This window comes from Phyllobates terribilis, unplaced genomic scaffold, assembly GCF_046119375.1.
Source record: "Phyllobates terribilis strain yellow unplaced genomic scaffold, ASM4611937v1 Scaffold_4__5_contigs__length_816908805, whole genome shotgun sequence".
Classification (NCBI taxonomy): domain Eukaryota; kingdom Metazoa; phylum Chordata; class Amphibia; order Anura; family Dendrobatidae; genus Phyllobates; species Phyllobates terribilis.
The window spans coordinates 355,017,718-355,038,851 of record NW_027362764.1 but is presented as its reverse complement, the minus strand read 5'-3'; the positions used below and the strand labels follow the sequence as shown (position 1 = coordinate 355,038,851).

The 21,134-nt window shown below is 44.2% G+C and overlaps 1 protein-coding gene across 2 annotated transcripts in view; it reads left to right on the top strand.

Moving 5' to 3' along the window:
• ERP44 (endoplasmic reticulum protein 44) overlaps window positions 1-21,134 on the top strand; it is a 140,749-nt gene that overhangs the window by 8,449 nt on the left and 111,166 nt on the right. Inside the window, exons 2-3 of one of the 2 annotated variants that reach the window (XM_073678418.1) lie at window positions 4,066-4,138; window positions 13,561-13,600. In XM_073678418.1, coding sequence (XP_073534519.1) covers window positions 4,066-4,138; window positions 13,561-13,600 — 113 coding nt within the window. Of the gene's footprint in view, window positions 1-4,059; window positions 4,139-13,560; window positions 13,601-21,134 lie in introns of those variants that run through there. The other variant, XM_073678419.1, reaches the window with a different exon arrangement.

Here is a 21,134-nt window from a genome sequence, read left to right as displayed (position 1 = left end):
TTGTTAATTTTACATCCCATAAAACGAAATAGAAAGCGATCAAAAAATGTCACATACCCAAAAATGATAACAATAAAAATGTCAACTCGTCCCACAAAAAACAAGCCGTCACATGACTGTCGGCCGAAATATAGAAAAATTATAGCTCTCAAAATATGGCGATGCAAAAACTAGATTTTGCAAAAAGCGTCTTTTAGTGTGTGACAGCTGTCAATCATAAAAACCCGATATAAATTCGGTATCTCTGTAATCGCACCGACCCGAAGAATAAAGTAATCTCATCACTTATACCGCACGAGGAACGGCGTAAAAAATAAATAAAAACAATTCTTCACCTGCTACTGATTTGTTTATTATGTCTCCCAAAGATCGCAGTAAGGCTCTGCTCACATTTATCCTGCGCTCTGCGCTGAGCACTTACACCAGACTTTCCGTGTAAATCTCTGAAATACGTGATTCAGACGGAACCCATGACGGAAGATTCCCTGTAATGAGGCAGATATAGGCCACTGTGGATGTCGTCTGGCCTGGGATCCCACGGTGTCACTTGTTTTAGGCGTGCATAAAAGTGCGGTTGGCCACAGTTTTGTGCACTTCTGAAAAAAAGGACACCGCTAAACAGAGGCCAGACGGAGTCCAGAGTAACTCTGCTGCCTCATTACAGTGAATGGATCCCGCAGGGGTTTCATCTGAATTACATCACTTGGAAATTTAGATGGAAACCCCGATGTAAGTGCTCAGCATAGAGTGCCGGATAAACAATATGTAAAATATTCCCAATAAAAGCTTCAACTCAGTCCTCAAAAAAAGCTAGTCCCCACACAGGTCCGTCATCTGTTAGAAATATAAGGGACTTCCAAGTTACTGGTAGCAGAAAGGCTCTGGAAAAGCGAAATGGCCCTTGCCTGCCAAAAGAAATTCAGAAAATGTTGTGCTCCCAAATCCAAATGCCTATTCTACAATAATTTGTTCTCAAATTGTCAAATAGCGCTCCTTCCCCCCCAGATCTCGCCGTATGGCTGAGTGGTACGATACAGCCACATATAGGGTATTGACACTTTTAGAAGAAATTGTGTGACACATTTTGCACCATTTTTACCCATTGTCCTGTGTGAAAATGTAAAATCTGAGGGTAAAACATTTTTTTGTGGTAAAAATATAATTGTTTTCTTCACTGCCCAATGTTATAAATTTAAAAATTTAAAAATACTCATTACTTCCCTAGATGAATTCTTTGAGAGGTGTAGTTTACAAAATGGGGTCACTTGTGGGGGTTTCTGCTGTTTCGGCATGTCAGCGGCTCTTCAAATGTGACATGGTGTCTGCAACCTATCCCAGCCAACATAGCGCTCCTTTCGCTTCCGAACCCTGCCGTACACCAAAGCAGTGGTTTTCCCCCACATATGGGGTATCGGCGTACTCCGGTGAAATTGCACAACAAATTTCATGGTGCAATTTCTCCTGTTACCCTTATGATAATGCAAAATTAGGGGATGAAAAACAATTTTTGTGGGAAAAATGTGAACATTTTATTTTTACGGCTCAATATTATAAACTTCTGTGAAGCACCTGGGGGTGCAAGGTGCTCACCACACATCTAGATAAGTTCCCTAAGGGGTCTAGTTTCCAAAATGGTGTCACTTGTGGGGGGTTTCCACTGTTTAGGCACATTAGGGGCTCCCCAAATGCAACATGGCGTCCTCTAATTATTCAAGCAAATTTTACATTCAAAAAGTCTAATGGCGCTCCTTCCCTTCCGAACCCTGCAGTGCGCCCAAACAGTGGTTTTCCATCACATATGAGGTATCAGCGCACTCATGAGGAATTGCACTACAAATTGTGTAGTCAATTTTTTCCTGTTACCCTTGTGAAAATAAAAAAATTGGGTCTAAAGTAACATTTTTGTGAAAAAAAGTTAAATGTTCATTGTTTCCTTCCACATTCCAAAAATTCCCGTGAATCACCTGAAGGGTTAATAAACTTCTTGAATGTGGTTTTGAGCACCTTGAGGGGTGCAGTTTTTAGAATGTTGTCACTTTTGGGTATTTTCTGTCATAAAGGCCCCTCAAAGTCACTTCAAATAAGATGTGGTCCCTAAAAAAAATGTTTTTGTAAATTTTGTTGGAAAAATGAGAAATCGCTTGTCAACTTTTAACCCTTATAGCTTCCTAACAAAAAAAAATGTTGGTTCCAAAATTGTGCTGATGTATAGTAGACATGTGGGAAATTTTATTTATTAACTATTTTGTGTGACATATCTCTCTGATTTAAGGGCATGAAAATTCAAATTAGAAAATTTCAAAATTTTCACCAAATTTCCAATTTTTTTCACGAACGCAAGTGATATCGAAGAAGTTTTACCACTATCATGAAGTACAATATGTCACGAAAAAACAATCTCAGGATCAGGGGGATCCGTTGAAGCGTTCCAGAGTAATTAATTCATAAAGTGACAGTGGTCAGAACTGAAAAATTTGGCCTGGTCACGAAGGCAAAATCAGGCTCTGGTGCGAAGTGGTTAAAGGCCCTTTCACCAAAATGTACTTGAGACTTAAAGACGATATAACAACAGCTTTAGAGCGGAATAAAATGTTTTTATTTTCTTTTTCATTTTTTGTTTGTTTTCTGCTGCAGAGATATTAAGATATTAAGTATTATTATACTTACACACACACTGGATGATTTCTTATATTCTGTGAGCAGATGCTCTGCTGAGTGTTCTGTAGCTTTATAGAATAAGCGATATTAACATTCAAAGTATTTGGGCCCAAAGTGTGGCATGTCTCTGGTTAGACAGTGTGAAGGGTGGGGCAGTACAGTAAGGCTGTGTGCCCACTATGCGTTTTTTACGTTTTTCCGCAGAAACGCTTAAAAAACGCTTGGTAGAAGGTCTGCTATGTTCCCCAATGATAATCCGCATGTGCTGCGCACATGCTGCGGAAATTTCCGCTGCGGATTATCATTGCGGAAAAAAACGCAGCACTACCAATTATTTTGCGGAATCGCGGCGATTTGGCCACCATTGACTTGCATTGAATCGCTTAATATCCGCATGACAACATGTGCACATGTGGATATTAAGCGATTCAATGTGCTGATGGTACCCGGGTCTGGAGAAGAGGGGACTCTGCTCCAAACCAGGGTACCATAGTACAAAAAAAAAAAAAGAAAACACATTATACTCAACTTCCGATGTCCCGCGGTCTTCTATCCAGTAAGCCTTGGCTCCCCGTTGTCTCGCGATGGGGGAAAACCACTGACGTCGGCGGTCGCGTGACCGGTCACATGACTAAATGACGTCATGGAAGGTCCTTTTACACCACCGCGAGAGAGTGGGGGGCACCGGAAGGTGAGTGTTTGGGTTTTTTTTACCATTTTTATCCTTTCCTCTTTTTTTTTTTTTTTTTTTTTTTTTTGTAGTACTAACTTGGTCACACTATATAAAATCCATGCCGGTTGCATGGTTTATATAGTGTGACAAAGTTGTCAAGCACTTTCCAAGTGATGCTAAAATGGCTTGGAAAGCGCTTGACCACCCGCATGCGAAATCGCGCGTAAAAAACGCTTGTCCCTGGCTGAAGAAACGCATGTACAATCCGCATGTACAATCCGCATGCGTTTTTTCTGCCAGGGAGATGCAGAAACGCTCAGAAAAAATCCGGAGCATTTCTGCATCGTGGGCACATAGCCTTAAGCTAATGGTGCTAGGAGAGGAGGAGAGCAGATAGAAGGGTTTGTGATGTGATACAGCTAAACTTGGCTGTTCCCTCCCTTCCCACTCGGGGACCTTTTCTGAAAGGTATAACATTTGTGCTCCAATCTCCCAGTACTTTGTATTCATACAGGAGGTTAGACCAGATCGGAGCTGTATTATTTCATCTCGCACACAAAGTAAGCTAATCCATAATGTGGGGGCGGGGGGTTCTTCTGTGTTGCTGACTGCGTAAATGACTGTAAATGTTTGTTTTCCTACCAGTCATAGTATTTAATTATGTTGTAAGTGTAAATTAAAAATGGGAGATTATTTTGATTATTTTTTGATGGTATTACTGTTATCTTTTACAGGCAGCATGTGCTTGCACTCCAGCAAAAAGTGACATAATAAATTTAGAAAGTGGCAATATAGATGACACATTAGGTAAGTTATCTTAAAAAAAAAAAAAAAAAAAAAATCTTGTTTTGTGCTTTTTTATTTCTCTCCATTTGTCACAGAAAATTATGGGAGCAGATCTGGCATTTTACTAGCAATCCTATTAGATGGTTCCCAAAATCTGTCACATCAGTGGTTGACTAGTCATGAATCTTGATTTATTAACAAAATGCATAAATGGGCTCTGGACCGATGCACAAGAAAATAAATAAATTGAAACCCAGCATTACACATCTGTACTTCTGGAAGCCAGAGCGATTTTCAAACTTCTGTAATTTAGGTCTCTTTTGCATAAAACAGACTAGGAAATTCATTATACCCCATATCTGTCCTCTGACCTGCAGGCAAATTTTGCACCTGTAGTCACTTTCCTAAAAAAGAAAATGCATTAAGAGTAAAAGATGCAGTGATGGAAACTGTGACTAGAACTTCTTTAGTTGATTTATATATATGATAAAATGATATGTATAAAAAAAAAACCTGTAAGGTATATTGCATGCCCATTAAATAAAAAATATGAATGTGCCCTAATAATCAACCTTTTTTTTTTTTTCCTGTACATGAATATAGGTAGGCAGCCATTTTGAAGGAGCTGACGCTCTGCTTTGTGGACATTAAGGCAGTGTGCCCACTATGCGTTTTTTAAGCGTTTCCGCAGCGGCAATTCCACTGCAGAAACGCTTAAAAAACGCTTGGGAGGTCTGCCATGTTCCCCAATGATAATCCTCATGTGCTGTGCACATGCTGCTGAAATTTCCGCTGCGAATTATAATTGCGGAAAAATCCACAGCACTACCAATTATTTTGCATAAACGCGGTGTTTTCGCCGCTATTGATTTGCATTGGAACGCATGAACTCCGCATCACTGCATCTGTACATGCGGAATCCAAGCGTTTCAATGTGCGGATGGTACCTGGGTCTAGAGAAGAGGAGACTCCTCCGGACCAGGGTACCATAGAACCTGTAAAAAAAAAGAATAAAATAAATATTATACTTACCTTCCGATGGCCCCCGGTCTCCATAGCGATGCGTCCTGGCTTGCCGGCAGCTCGTGATGGTCTGAAAAGGACCTGCGGTAACGTTATTTAGTCATGTGACGGGTCACGCGACCGCTGACGTCGGCAGGTCCTTTAGTCCACCGCGAGCTGCCGGCAAGCCAGGACGGATCGGATAAAGATTCCGGGGGCCATCAGAAGGTAAGTATAGTCTTTTATTTTTTACCATTTTTTCGGTCACACTATATAAATCCATGCTGTTTGCATGGATTTATATAGTGTGACCAAGTTATCAAGCACTTTCCAAGTGATGCTAAAATCGCTTGGAAAAGCGCTTGTCAACCTGCATGCGAAAATGCATGTGAAGAACAATGTACAATGATGTACAATCCACATGCGTTTTTTCTGCCAGGGAGATGCAGAAACGCTCAGGAAAAATCCGGAGCATTTCTGCATCGTGGGCACATAGCCTAAAGGGAATTCTAACAGCAGGATTCACCCCTCACCCCCCCAAAAAAAACTCCTAACTATTTATAATTGAGTCTATTCCTCAATTACTGAGAAATCAGCTTTTCAATTTATATGGAAATGAGGCTGAAATCTGTTATTTCTTATTTATTCCCTGCCCTTCTCCTTTTTGTCTGACAGATTAGTTGCTGTGAGACTTCAGGCAAGGAATAGAGCTGAAGTGACAAGAGGCTTCAGCTCTACAAATGAGTCTTCATTTGCATAGCAGCTGAAATGCTGATTTCTCAGTAAAGGAGTAAGGGACTGGTCATGTAAAGGTATTGCTAAAATTGTATTTGAAACAGTACTTGTGCATATAAATAGTTTGGTGTGTGATATCCAGCTGACCATTTATTAAATATTTTGCTTTACATCAGTCATAAGGACATGTCTATAGATTACTCGTTTAGATCTAGCATTGCTTTCTGGTCATGATCTTTAACTTGTACAAAGCTTGCTGTGCTTGGCTGAGAGTGAGAGTGCTGTCCATGATGTCAACCTGTAAGTCTATGTTCATATTGCATTTTAGGCTGCTGTCAGTGGCTGTAGCAGCTTACGTCTGAAGGCCTGCAAAACTCGATTTGGACATTTGCACTGATGGGCCCATTGACGTTTTATTGTTTTAGACTCTGAGGATCTTTTTAGCGCTTTTTTTTAAATGTTGAGCTGGATGCACAATGTAACAGTGGTTACAGAGCAGTGTAAAATGTTTTCATCTTTTAATTTTGCCTTTTTGTTGTATAGCTGTTGGCCAAGGTATTTGGCATCTACGTTAACACTAACTTAAACTTATTTTAAAGTTATATAATTTTCACTGGGGGTGTGTACTACTACTTCCCTGTGTATGAGTTAACCAATCGTAAACGGGCAGCAATATACTGGAGAGAGAACACACCTCCACCATAGTTTAGCATTGACTTGGGCAAATTGTGAGCCCTCTGGCTTTTTGAATCGAAGGGCTTTCGTTTTCTTACATTTCTGCATTTTAAGGTTATGTGCGCACGTTCAGGATTTGATTGCAGAAATTTCTGCAAGGTTTCTGTATCTCTTGGCAGCAAAAATGCTGCAGAAAAAAACGTGCGGGGTTTTTTTTTTTTTTTTTTCGTTTTTGTACAGCAATGAATGCTTTTTGGATCTAAAAGATATTTGAAAAAAAAAAACTGGGACATCGCTTTAACTCTTGGATTACCATAATACCTGGGGTTGAGTATATTGGTTAATTTAAATGATTATTTGAAATACAACAGACACATTATTTAAAGTGTTTGCTATGTCTGTGTTTAACTCTTTACAGGTTTGTTTAGTAATGATGGTGTTTTGTTGATACCTCTTCATCACTAAACAAAGGGCTTGGTGTCAGCGACACTTAATCCCGTAAACTCTAAAATAGCATTAATTCCCATTCATTGTAATTCTGGGGCAGCTGAGAGCCGTTAGTGTATTGCCGGGTGATTGGATCGCCGTGGGACACTCTGGGTACGGCAGACTAATAAGGTGAGACTTAGGAGTTTTCTATTCATTTACCCATGACAGCACCACGAGAGAGAGGGGATCCACCCACCAAGGACAGGAAACCTACAGGTTAAAAGGGCGGCACCTCTCTTTAGCCTCAGTTTGGTTTCCTGTCCTTGCTGGGAACCTCTCCAGGCTTACCTGATGAAAGAAGAAGAAAGCTTCCTGTCCCAGGCCAGGCCGGCCAGTCCCAGTGGTGATATCTTCTCCACTTCGGTTGGTCTGGATCCCCTGGAGACGCCACGGCAGAGCTCAGGGGGGCTGCTCTGTGTGCGTTGGGGTAAGAGCGGCATCCCCTGGCCAGGGTCGGCAGCTCGTGCGTGGTCCAGACCATGGGAACCATGAGGCGCGGTCTGGTGAACGATTCCCCCTCCCTCCCCCCGTCTGCACATTCAGTAAGTACGGGCCGCGCCGGCAGGTGACGAGGTGGAGGCGTGACAGTACCGGCGGGTGTGCCTGGATACAGCGCTTCCGGAATGACGTCACAGCGGGAGACACGCTGGAGGAGTGCGGCGTCAGGTAGGGGGGATGTTCCCCACCAGGGAGGGTGGGTTTTCACTCCACGCAAGGGTCAATTGACCAGGTACCGGGGGCAGATATAAAGCTTCAGGGCACCACTACCAGAGTGCTTCTCAGCTCTTCTAGGAGAGGAGTGATGGTGGATAGTGAACAACAGCAGGGAGATCAGCTGTTGTCTGGGGAGCCCCAGGAGCCTGTAGAACATCGTTCTCGTTCTAGTGAAAGTCGTTCCACAGAAAAATATGGATCTTCAAGGTCCAACCAAAAAGATTCAAGTAGGAAAAAAGATCCTGCAGTTCAGAGGCAGGACCCTCCATTCTGAGTAGTCTGCAAACCTGAGCAAGAAATGTGTTACCAAAGTAAAGCACAAGGAATGTGCGTTATGTAAGATCCCTCTGCCTGATACCCATGGGAAAAGACTTTGTCAAGATTGCATTAACCAAACTGTAGCAGAGGAATCCCCCAGTTTTTCTTCAGGATTAAGATCTTTAAAGAGGAAATTGACAAAGCTCTTGTTAAAAACACAAAGGGTAAACGGAAAATAATTCCTTCCCCAATATCTGAGGATTCCTCCCTATCCATGGTTACCTAGGATTCAGATGACCCTTCCCTCTCATCTTCTTCCTCGGATAGGGACTCAGGTCGTCATTGTTTCCCTATGATTGATGTGGACGCGTTGATCAAGGCTGTGCGGTCCACCATAGGTATTGTAAATACTAGATCTAATAAATCAGTAGAGGATGTGATGTTTGGGGGCCTTGATAATAAAAAGAAAAGGTGTTTTCATATGAATAATAAAATTCAGGGTCTAATCGACAGAGAGGAAAGGTTCCCTAACACCTTCATCTAAAAGAAGATACCCCTTCGAAGATAACCCATCTTCCTCGTAGTCTAAGGCGCCAAAGCTTAATGTCGCCATTACTAAAGCTTCTAAAAAATCCTCCTTACCCTTTGATGGCATGGGAGCCCTGAAAGATCCACTCGACATTAAGGCTGATACCGTCTTGAGGGGAACCTGGGAAACCGCTGCAGATGCCTTGAGACCAGTGGTAGCATCCACCTGTACCTCTAGATTCCTAATGATATGATTACAGCAGTTAGAGACCCAGCTCAAAAGCGGTGTAGCCAGAGAGGAAATCCTGTCCTCCATTCCTCTTGCCCAGGGATCTGCTGCATTTCTAGCTGACGCCTCAGCCAACTCGGTCAGATTAGCAGCAAGATCAGCGTCTTTCTAATTCTGCCCGACGGGCTTTGTGGCTTAAGTGTTGGCCGGGAGACATACAGGCTAGATCTAGACTGTGTTCTATCCCCTGTGAAGGACCGTATCTGTTCGGTCCCGCCATGGACGATTTATTAGAAAAAGCTGGAGACTCTAAGAAAGGGTTTCCCTCTGTATCCCTACCTGCTTGTAAACGTTCTTTTAGGAAAAAGAAGTTTGACCCAAGAAGACCAACGAAAGAACATGTAAAGTATGAAGCCCATAGCCAGAAAGGTAGAGGTCTTCTTTTTGGCACATCTTCCCAAGGCACACAAAAATCGGGACAATGATGGTCATCCCAGGTGGGAGGAAGATCATCTTCCTTTCTCCCAGCCTGGGAACGTATAACTACAAGTGGCTGGATCCTCGGCCTGGTGTCGTCAGGACTAAAATTGGAGTTCCAAACACTTCCCCATGGAGGTTCATGGTTACTCGCTCCGGTTCTTCCCCTATACAACTATTGGCCCTCCAGTCAGAAATTCATGATGTAGTTAGGAAATCTGTCCTGGTTGAGGTCCCAGAGATAGAGAGGTTGGGGTTTATATTCTCCCCCTTTTAGTTCCCAAGCCAGACAGATCTTTCAGGACCATAATCAATTTGAAATCCCTGAATAGACACCTAACTATATGTACGTTTAAAATGGAATCCTTAAAAGCAGCAATTTAAACTTTTTTCCCGGTTGTTTTATGGCTGTTTTGGATCTTAGAGACGCGTATTATCACGTACCCATTCACAAACATTACCAGAAATACCTAAGGGTAGCAGTAAGGATGGAGGCCATAAACATTTTCAATATACTTCACTTCCCTTCGCTCTAGCCGTCGCTCCAAGAGTTTTTACTAAAGTAGTGGCGGAAGTCATGGCGCATGTTAGGGAAAAAGACATCCTTATTATCCCCTACCTCGATGACTTTCTTATTGTGGGTCGTTCCTTCCATCAATGTGAGTCCCATCTAGGGGACGTAATGACCATCCTAGAAGGCCTGGGGTGGTTGTTAAACCTGCCAAAGTCTAAATTAATTCCCACAAGAGCCCAGCAGTTTTGGGGGGTTATTCTAGATTTGGAAAAACAGTTGTCACGTCTTCCAGTCCTGAAGGATGAATTAATCCAGAGTCTTGTGGAAAAAGCCATAGATAAGCCCTCCATGACTCTTCGTAATGCGATGTCCCTATTGGGCACGTTAACGTACTGTTTTCCCGCTGTTCGATGGTCACAATTCCACTCCAGGGCCCTTCAGTGGGATGTATTATATAATGAGTAAGTCCTTGGGGGGCTGTCTGGATCATACTTTAACCTTCTCTCCTCGTTCAATAGTAGTTGGAAACAAGGAACTTAGTTCAGGGGGTGCCCTGGGAGGTAAGACCTACCCACGTGTTAACCACAGATGCAAGTCCCACGGAATGGGGAGCTCACTTAGATAACGATATAATTCGGGGACTATGGACAGAAAGCGAGAAAGTTTTCCTCTTATGTCAAGGAACTATTGACATAAGCGGTACGAAGTCAAAAAACCTAATGAGTGATGGACAAACTATTAAAAAAAAGCAGGTCATTTACTCTACCTTACTGCCCTACATTTAAAAGAGAAGGAAAACGTCAAGGCAGACTTCCTGAACTACAACGTTCTGAAAGGAGGAGAATGGGTACTGAGTCCATAGATCTTTTCTCAAATAGTTCGAATGTGGGGCCTTCCGGTAGTAGATCTGTTCATCACCAAACAGAATTGGAAGGTTCCAGAGTTCTGTTCCCTGAATCTCAGAGAAAATCCTCTAATAGTAGACGCTCTCCTACTTCCCTGGAAGTTCAGTCTGGCGTATGCGTTTCCTCCCACTGTACTTCTTCCAGTAGTTGTAAGAAAAATAAGAATGGACAGAGCTTGGGTCATTCTCAAAGCTCCCTTCTGGCCCAAGAGACCTTGGTTTTCCTGTCTAAAAGAAATGTCAGTGACCGATCCTTGGATCTTACCAGAGATCTCGGCTCTCCTTTCTCAAGGACCGATTGTTCACCCTCCCACGCCGGGACTCCACCTGACGGCATGGAATTTGAAAGGCTGTTATTAGCAAACAGAGGATTCTCATCAAACCTCATGGACACCCTTCTACATAGTAGAAAACAAGTTACTACACGCATTTACGCTAGGACTTGGAAAAAGTTCTTATCTTTTTCAGGGAGTAAGGTGGAGGAAGCTGCACCAATAGGGAAAATATTAGAATTCTTACAAAAAGGTTTAGAGTTGGGGCTATCCACCAGTACCTTGAAGGTCCAGGTATCCGCTCTGGGGGGGCCTTAGTTTCCTATGATTTAGCAGGAAATTACTGGATCTCCCGTTTCATTAAAGCATCATTTAGATCTAGACCCATTGTAAAACCAAGACTGATGCCTTGGGACTTGAAACCTGGTTCTTTCCACACTAACTAACCCTCCCTTTGAACCTTTTAAAGTTGGCATCCCCTAAACTCGTCTCTATAAAAACAGCCCTGTTAGTCGCTTTTACATCAGCCAGGAGAGTCGGCGACATTCAAGCCTTATCTATAGCCCTACCGTTTACCCAAATCTTAGATGATAGGATAATCCTTAAACCAGACCCAGCATACCTTCCGAAAGTAGCCTCTCGTTTTCATAGAACTCAGGAGATAGTTCTTCCCACCTTCTGTTCCTCTCCCAAGAACGAGAAGGAGAAAAAATTACATACTTTAGATGTGAGAAGATGCTATTCATTATCTTTCAGTAATAAGAGATTATAGGGTAGATAGATCCCTCTTCATATGTCACCAGGGTATTAGGAATGGGTATAGAGCTTCAAAACCTACTATCGCCAGATGGATTAAAGATGCCATTACCCTTGCTTATTCATCAAGCAGCAAGGAGATTCCAGAGGGTCTGAAAGCTCATTCTACCCAGGTCGTGGCGACCTCCTGTGCGAAGAAGACGGAGGTCTCCATCGATGATGTATGTAAGGCCACCACCTGGTCCTCACCTTTCACCTTTTATAAAGACTACAGACTAGACATGGGTGGTTCTACTGACCTCACTTTTGGCAGGAAGGTGCTCCAGGCTATGGTCCCTCCCTAGGAAAATTCTTCTATGTAATTCTCTTGTGGTTCTGTCATGAGTGAATGAATAAAGCCTTAGTTACTTACCGGTAACAGGGTTTTTTGGAACCCATGACTGCACCCTTATATTCCCTCCCTTCACTTGTGGGAGCACTCTTATACGGTGTAAAAAAAAAAAAAAAAAAAAAAGGTATAGAGGAAAAACTTGTTATATACATTGTTATACTAACCTTGGCGGTCCTCTCATGCTCTGTAATCCAAACTGAGGCGAGAGAGAGATGCTGCCTTTTTAAGCTGTAGGTTTTCTGTCCTTGGTGGGCGGATCCCTTCTCTCTCTCGTGGTGCTGTCATGGGTTCCGAAAAATCCCGTTACCGGTAAGTAACTAAGGCTTTTTTTTATTTTATTTTTTTTTTTTTTATAACACCGCACACAGATGCCAGCAGAGGAGACTACATCTCCCCTCAGCCGCGCCTGCTTTTGCCATTGTTAGCGGGAACGGGATGGGAGGAGTAGTCTCCCACGGGCAATTTTTTGTGCGTTTTTGCTTCATTGACTTGAATTGAGTCAAATACGCAGCAAATACGCAGATATTTTTATACCTTCATTTTTGCTGACTTAATTCAAGTCTATGGATGAAAAATTCTGCAGAAATGCACAAAGAATTGACATGCTCCAGATTTAAGCGCAATGACAATCCTGGCAGGTAAATTCCTGATCATGTGCTCAGCACTTCAAGATTGTCATTGCATTAGCTGGCATATGGATTACCTAGCGGTTTTGGTGCATTTCTGCGCGGAAAAAACGTTGCGAAAACGAAACGCACAGTGGGCACATATTTGTAGGATGCAAATGGTGATGAATATGATGGTGGAGGAGCAAGTTAACAGCTTTTTCCACTATTCAACGTGTGCAACTGTGACAACAGACGTGATCATGTCTCTACATGCATCTGCTGTGCGGGAGAATCCGTTCAGACTGCAAGTGTGGAGCAGAGTGTGAACAGGAGCAAAGGTGTGTGTATGTGTATACAGCTGCTAACAATGCGTCTTTAGAGTCTGTCAATGTATGTTCATTAACAGAGGTTGACACATATTGTATAACTAACTATAGAATATTGAAATATAATATATATTATAGTGCACATATATATATTTCTCATATATTCAACAATGAGCATTCGTGAGCAATATTTTTTAACTATCTAGATTTGGCAACCTTCATTTGCGTAAAAACAGATAAATGCTGTTCGCAAATATTATGGCCCACCCATCAGAAATACATGACGTGCATTTTGCAGTAGGATGTCAGTCATTCCTGCCAGTCTCCATTTTAGTAATCAAAAGCCAGTCTTCTTCTTGAGACCTCACCTCATTCCCAATAGTTACCATGTGAACCGGAAAAGATTCAAAGAAAATCTCTTCCCAGGGTGTAAAATAAGCATGTGCAGCCAGATCATGAGATTAATATTGTTTGTAGTTTTCTAAGCAGGTCAGTATTTTTTCTTTAAGTTGCTGTGTAACATTAGTTTTATTTTATAAACCACTATTTTTCTTTCTTGTTACAGGTAATGCAGACGTCGCTTTAGTTAATTTTTATGCTGACTGGTATGTTTCTTGGTATTTTTTTCCTTATTGAATATTTACATATATATATTTACATACTATGATATACGAAGTATAAAAATAGTTAAGTAACATTGACTGCTTCCAAGGGCATATGTATGGATTTATGCAGATGTAGAAATTTCAACAACAAATGTGTCCCAGATAAAAATACAACTACAATAAAAAAAAATGTGGAAAGTAATATCCCAAAAATAATTTTTCTCTTTAACATGCAAGCTTTAGCCATAGTGGTTGTAACATGATTGAGTAGATGGAAATGGCACACATTTTTAATACACACATGGACAAAATTGTTGGTTCCCTTCTGTAAATGCACATATGTCAGTCTATGGCCTCTGGTCCAAATATGGCCTGCGATTTTAGATGCTGATACAGTTGAAAACAATGATGGGAGAGGGAGCGTCACACGATGCTCCCTCTCCCATCATTCCCCCTCTGCGTCTGACGTCTCAGCGCAGCAGACACGTTAACGTCATTACAAGGCGCCTGCTGTACCAAGATGTGCAGAGAATCTGAAGACTCCATGATGAAACCGGAACAGCAGGAGAACAGGCAGAGGTGAGTATTTTATAATTTTTTAATGTGGGGCTACTTATGCTGTATGGAGCACTGTTAGGTCATTATACTATATGCAGCATTGTTGGGCCATTTACACTTTATTCTGTTATCCTTTGTGTATGCGTCTGTGGACCCGTTATAGAATCATACAGTCAAGGGGTCACCATTCCTTGTCGGAGGCATTGAGGTGGGGAAAGGGGTACGGTAGGGTCATCATACCGTGCATGTGGAGGGCACTGTGGGGGTATAATATTTCATTTGGGGGCACTTTTGTTTTACTTGTAGTATTCAAGGTTTTCCCCTCACCCATGACAGCACACCTTGAAGGAGGGATCCACCCCACCAAGGACAGGAAACTGTCTGAAATAAAAGGGCAGTACCTCTCCCTCGCTTCAGTTGGTTTCCTGTCCTTGATGAGAACCTGTCTGGAAGAATATGTTTTCATACTTACCTGGGCCTGTTCCGGTGTGGAAGAGCGGGCGCCAGCCTGTGCACCGTCTACGGTTCCCTGGAGCCATGTCCGAGCGTGCGCAGGCGGTGAGGAGGGCTCCCCTCAGACCCGCTGCGCTGTCCTCCCCCTGCCGCATGCTCCTGGCTGGCTGCATGCTGGGAGCGGCGTCTTCCGGGTGTGACGCACCTGACGTCACGGCACAATGCATGACGTCAGGGGGGCGGCACCCGGATCCATCATGGCGGCGCCCTGTAAGCGCTTGCCGGCCAGCTTTTGGAACCTCAGCCTGCGGGCGTCAGGAGGGGGGAGGACACCTGAACTGGAGGAGGTTCCGGATGTACCATATTTTAGGTGGGCGGGGGGGGGGTTGTCCTGACAAACGCTCCTTTACTCGTGCTTGTGATATAGCAGCTATGGCAGACCAGGACAGCCAGAAGCAGCAGCAGCTGACCCCTCCACCTCAGCAACGCCAGCGAAAGAAGCAGTCGGATGCCACTCACACGGACAGCCGCTCGAGTAACCGTAGCGGCAGGAGGAGTAAGGTGTCGGACGCTTTAGGGCCATCCAGAAGGGATTCATCTTATGTCCCGCCACAGCCTCCAAATCCGGTACCCTTTTGTGACTTCAAGGGTGAGTGATCTTCGTGAATGTCACTTGATAGTAATGAAAAGTTATGTGCTTCATTCCTTAGGAACCGAAGAAGAGTAGCGCCAAACAGAAGCATAGGGGTTTGCGTCTTATGCCAAGTCCCCCTTTCCATAGATTGGCAGAAACAGCTTTGTGCTAGCTGTATTAACCAAACCATAGCGTAGAGCACCCCGGATTTTGCGTCTAATTTGAGATCCATAATCCGTACAGACGTTCAGGATTCCCTAAAGGGATTTCCTAAGGGAAAAAAGAGATCCCATAAGGATATCTACTCCGACTATGATTCATCATCCCAGTCGGAGGATCCATTCCTCAGTGAATCATCATCCTCCTTTTCATCAGTGGTAGGCCCTGTTTCCCTATTGAGGGTACGGACAAGTTGGTCAGAGCTGTCAAATCAACCATGGGGTTGAGGGAAGAGAAGGCAGCCAGTTCCCTAGAAGACATTATGTTCACAGACCTGGAGGAAAAAAGACTCTCCTTTCCAGTGAATCCTAAAATTCAGACCCAAAGGCCATGTGCCCACGTAGCGTTTTTGTAGCTGCGAAAACGCTTATAAATCAGTCTGCCATGCAAAGCAATGTGAATTCAGATGTGCTGTGTACATGATGCGCTAATTTGATGCGTGTGGTACCCGGGATGAAGAGGAGACTACAACTCCTCTTCATCCCGGCTACCGCGCGGTGAAAAAAAGAAATAAAAAAATTAAATAAACAAAACCTGTATATATAAAAAAACCGGTGGCCCCCGGTCTGCTCCCGGCCACGTCCTCTCTCCTCAGCGTCCCGCAGTGTACTGTCAGGAAATGCGGTGACGTCATTTAGTCACCTGATGGTCACGCGACCGCTGACGTCGGCGGTCAGGTGATGGTCGCATGACCATCAGCTGACTAAATGACGTCACCGCAGGTCCTGACAGTACACCGCGGGACGCTGAGGAGAGAGGACGTGGCCGGGAGCAGACCGGAGAGGTGAGTATACAGGTTTTTTATTTTTAATGTTTTAATTCTTTTTTTTACTATAGATGCTGCATTTAAAGCATCAGTTGTTCACACATTATAAATCCATGCCAGTTGCATGGATTTATATTGTGTGACCAACTTGTTAAGCACTTTTCCAAGTGATGCTCAAAATCGCTTGGAAAACTGCTTGAAAAAACGCATGTAAAAACGCTGAAAAAAAAACGCTTCTCTCTGGCAGAAAAAAACACATGTAAATCTGCATGCTTTTTTTTTTTGCCAGAGAGGCAAAAATGCTCTGCATCAAATCTGCTACGTGGGCACATAGCCTTATACACCGGGAATGGAGGAAGCCTGAGTAATCGGGAGTGTTTCCCTCATCCTCTAAGGCTGTGTGCCCACGTAGCATTTTTCAAGCGTATATGCTGCGGAATTTCCGCAGCGTAAACGCTTGAAAAACGCATGTATATCCACACCCCATGGTCCCCAATGGGATTCCGCAAGTTCTATGCACATGCTGCGGATTTTTCCGCAGCGTTTATGCCGCGTTCAAAAATCCGCAGCATGTCATTTAATTTTGCGTTTCCGCAAGCGGAATTGCCTTTGTCCAATGCATAAAAAACGCAAGGCAATTCCGCATGTGGAAAACGCGTGATAAACGCGCGAAAAATGCGCGATAAACGCGTGCGGAATTCCGCATGCGTTTTTCCGGGAGAGGACTTGCATTTATGCAGCAGAAATTTTCTGCTTCATAAATGCAACGTGGGCACATAGCCTAAAAGGAGGTACCCCTTCGAGGAAAGTGTCTCTGGGTCTTGAGATAAAATTCCTAAAGTTGATGGGTCTGTGGCCCGATCATCCAAAAAATCGTTCCTACCCCTGGAAGATTCGGGCAGTCTAAGGCTGCCTTCACACATTGCGTATTTTCGCGCGCGCGAAAATACGCAATGTGCCTTGTGTCTGCCAGCAAAGTGAATGGGAAATTCACTTTGCCGTTCAGACACTGTGTGATTTTACGCAGCGCGAAAGCGCAGCTGCGTAAAGAATTGACATGTCAATTCTTTACGCAGCTGCGTCCTGCGCTTTCTCCTATTGTGCCCATTAAAAGCGATGGAATTACGCAGCGGTGTTCACACACTGCGTAATTCCAGCGCTTTTTTATGGAGGCGCAGGAGAAACTATGGATACTCTCCTATCCGATGGATGGGAGAGGCGTCCAGTCCGGTCCCGCGCTTCCAGCATCTGCCGGTGAAGCGATCAGGTAACTGTAGCTTACCGGCTTCCGGTCAGCTGATTTACCAGCCGGTCAGCTGATCGCTTCACGGCAGATGCTGGAAGCCGCGGGACCGGACCGGACGCCTCTCCCATCCATCGGATAGGTGAGTATCCATAGTTTTTTTTTCTTTTAAAGCAGTGTATGTACTGCAGCCAGAAGCTGTCTGTACATACACTGCTAGGGGGACACTCACACACACGACACATAGACACAGACAGTACACACAGACACATACATTACATTACATACAGGTGTCCATGCTCCTCACACTTCCTTTTCTCCTGCACCTCCATAAAAAAACGCAGGAAAAAACGCAGTGTGTGAATGGAGGTGCTTTTTTTTACCTGCGTAAAAAACGCAGGTAAAAAAAGCAGGAAAATACGCGCACGTAAAAAAACGCAGGGAAATACGCAATGTGTGAACGCAGCCTAGGATGCTCTAGATAAGAAAGCAGACTCCTTCCTGCGTCACACCTGGGAAATGGCAGCAGGGGGTCTGAAACCAGCGGTAGCAGGCACTTGTGTTACTAGGTCACTCATGGTGTGGCTTCAACAATTAGAAGACCATCTCAAGGATAAAAAGATACCCAGAGATAAAATCCTCTCCAATCTACCTTTACTTCAGGCAGCGTCCGCTTCCCTTGCTGACTTCTCAGCGGATTCAGTTAAACTCTCTGCCAAGTCTGCAAACTTATCTAACGCTGTCAGAGACGAGCCCTGTGGCTCAACGGTTGCCCAGGAGACCTGCAGTTAAAACATAAACTATGTTCCCTTCCTTGTGATTGTAAACTCTTGTTTGGCCAAAAACTGGTTGAGCTTTTGGAGAAGGCTGGCAACAGGAAGAGAGGTTTCCCAGGGTTCACGGGGGACACAAAAAGGTCCTAATTTCGGAGGAAAAGATTTAACCGGGGACGCCCTCCTGGAGAAAGGAATAGATGGGAGCCCAGATCTAAAAAAGACTGGTTACATGTTTGGGGGACCATCCTCCTGTACCAAAAAATCTTCCCCATGACGCCAGGCTAGAGGTCGGTGGAAGGCTGTCCCGTTTTATCCCAGCTTGGGAAGCCATTACTTCAAATCCCTGGGTATTGAGTATCATAAAGAATGGCCTAAAGATACGCTTCAGTCAAATCCCTCACCGAACCTTCATGATCACCCCCAGGAGGAAGTCCAGGGAGGAGTAGATGGCCCTAGAGTCGAGGTGCTTGATTTAGTCAACAAGCAGGTCTTTCACGACGTTCCGGATTCACAAAGGCGAAGGGGATTTTATTCCCCACTATTTGTGATAAAAAAAAAAAATCAAATGGGTCCTTAAGGACCATTATCAACCTCAAAAGTCTAAATCAGCTGATAGAGAACCAGACTTTCAGGGTATGTGCACACGATGCAGAAATGAAGCAGAAAATTTCTGCATCTCCCTGGCAGAAAAAACGCATGCTTATTGTACATGCGTTTTTCCTGCGGAATACATGCGGATTCACATGCGGATTGACAAGCACTTTCCAGGCGATTTTAGCATCACTTGGAAAGTGCTTGACAACTAGGTCACACTATATAAATCCATGCAAACAGCATGGATTTATATAGTGTGACCATATAAGAATGTTTAAAAATAAAAAAATAAAGCTATACTTACCCTCTGATGCCCCGGTGTGTGCTGCCGCGTTCGTTCCTGGCTTGTTCCTGGCTGCCGGGATATCGCGAGACACTGCGCTGAAGGGCCTGCGGTCACATGACTGTGACGTCACCGAAGGTCCTTCAGTCTTGCACGCGAGCAGAGGGAAGGAGACCGGGGGCAGTCAGAAGGTGAATATATCTTTATTTTTTATTTTATTCTTGTTTTACAGCTTTTTAAATGGTACCTGGGTGTGGAGGAGAGTCTCATCTTCTCCACACTCGGGTACCATCCGCACATTAGAACGCGCCAATAACGCAAGTACAAATGCAGTCTTGCGGAATTGATGCGTTCTAATGCAAGTCAATGGCGGCGAAAACGCCGCGTTTACGCAAAATTGACATGCTGCGGATTTTTGAGCGCAGCGTTTACGCTGCGGAAAAATCCGCATCATGGGCACAGCACATGCGGATTTCAATTGGGGAACATTGCTGCCCTTCTACCATGCGTTTTTAATGCGTTTCCGCAGCTGCAAAAATGCCGCGGAAACGCATTAAAAACGCATCGTGTGAACTCAGCCTTAAGATGGAATCAGTGAACTCTGCAGTAAAACTCCTACACCACAATTGTTTCATGGCATTTATCGACCTAAAAGATGCCTACTATCACGTCCCAATCCATCCAGAATACCAGCAGTACCTAAGGGTAGCCCTATTCATCCAGGGGGAATTGAGGCATTTCCAATTTACTGCCCTACCTTTTGGACTCTCGATGGCGCCAAGAGTGTTTACAGAGGTGATAGCGGAGATGACAGTTTTTCTCCGAATCAAAAACGTGATTGTTCCCTACTTGGACGACTTTTAGGGAAATCGGAAGACGACTGTTCCTCTCAAGTTTTAGAGGCCAGGACAGCCTTTAAATCAGCTAGGATGGTTGATAAATGTTCAAAAATCAAAACTATCCCCCTCAAGGACTCAAATCTTTCTGGGTTTGACCCTAAATTCCCACCTCGAAGCCTGCTTCCTCCCGTAGGACAAGGTTTGCAAAATAATCCGCTTGGTCTCAAGGGCCATAGAGTCTCCAGTGATGTCCCTGAGAGGAGCATTGTCCCTACTAGGCTCCATGACGTCCTGTCTCCCAGCAGTCAAATGGGCCCAAGGTCATATGAGGCTTCTTCAGTGGGAGGTCCTGTCAGCGCAAAAATCCTTTAACGGACATTTAGAAAGAAGGCTATCTCTTTCCCTAGAGGCGGTAGACTCCCTCTCATGGTGGACAGTCAGGGAGAATCTGACGTCAGGCTTGCAGTGGTCCAGACCAGTCGACCATCCAATTACAACAGATGCAAGTGGCTTCGGCTGGGGGGTCATCTAGCAGATCTCTCGGTTCAGGGGCTCTGGTTACGTCACAAAATAGGGACATCATCAAACCTAAAAGAGCTTTTGGCAGTGGATAAATCCCTGATAGGCTTCCTTCCCCACATACAGGCCGCCATGTCCAGATCAAGTCCGACAATCGGACGACAGTGGCTTATATAAATCACCAGGGAGGAACAAGATCACACTCCCTGATGGTAGTGGCATACAGAATGCTGCAACTAGCAGAACAGCATCTCCCATCCCTCAATGCTCTTTACATCCGGGGGGTAGAAAATTCAAAGGCAGATTTTCTCAGTCGCCACACTTTAAGACAAGGAGAGTGGGCTCTAAACCCGATACTCTTCCAGAAGATTATCTAGTTATGCGGGTCCCCGGACATAGATTTGTTCGCCACCAGGGCAAACAGGAAGGTGGAGAGATTCTGTTCACTAGATCTGACACCGAATCCCTATGCTGTACACGCTCTCCAGATACCCTAGAAGTTCAGGAGGGCCTATGCTTTTCCACCGATAGTAATGATCCCGGCAGTTGTGAGGAAAATTCGGGAGAAGGGAGCAAGGATGATTCTGATAACCCCCTTTTGGCCAAAAAGACCTTCTCCCTGCTTTGTCTATTGTCGGTCTCGGATCCCT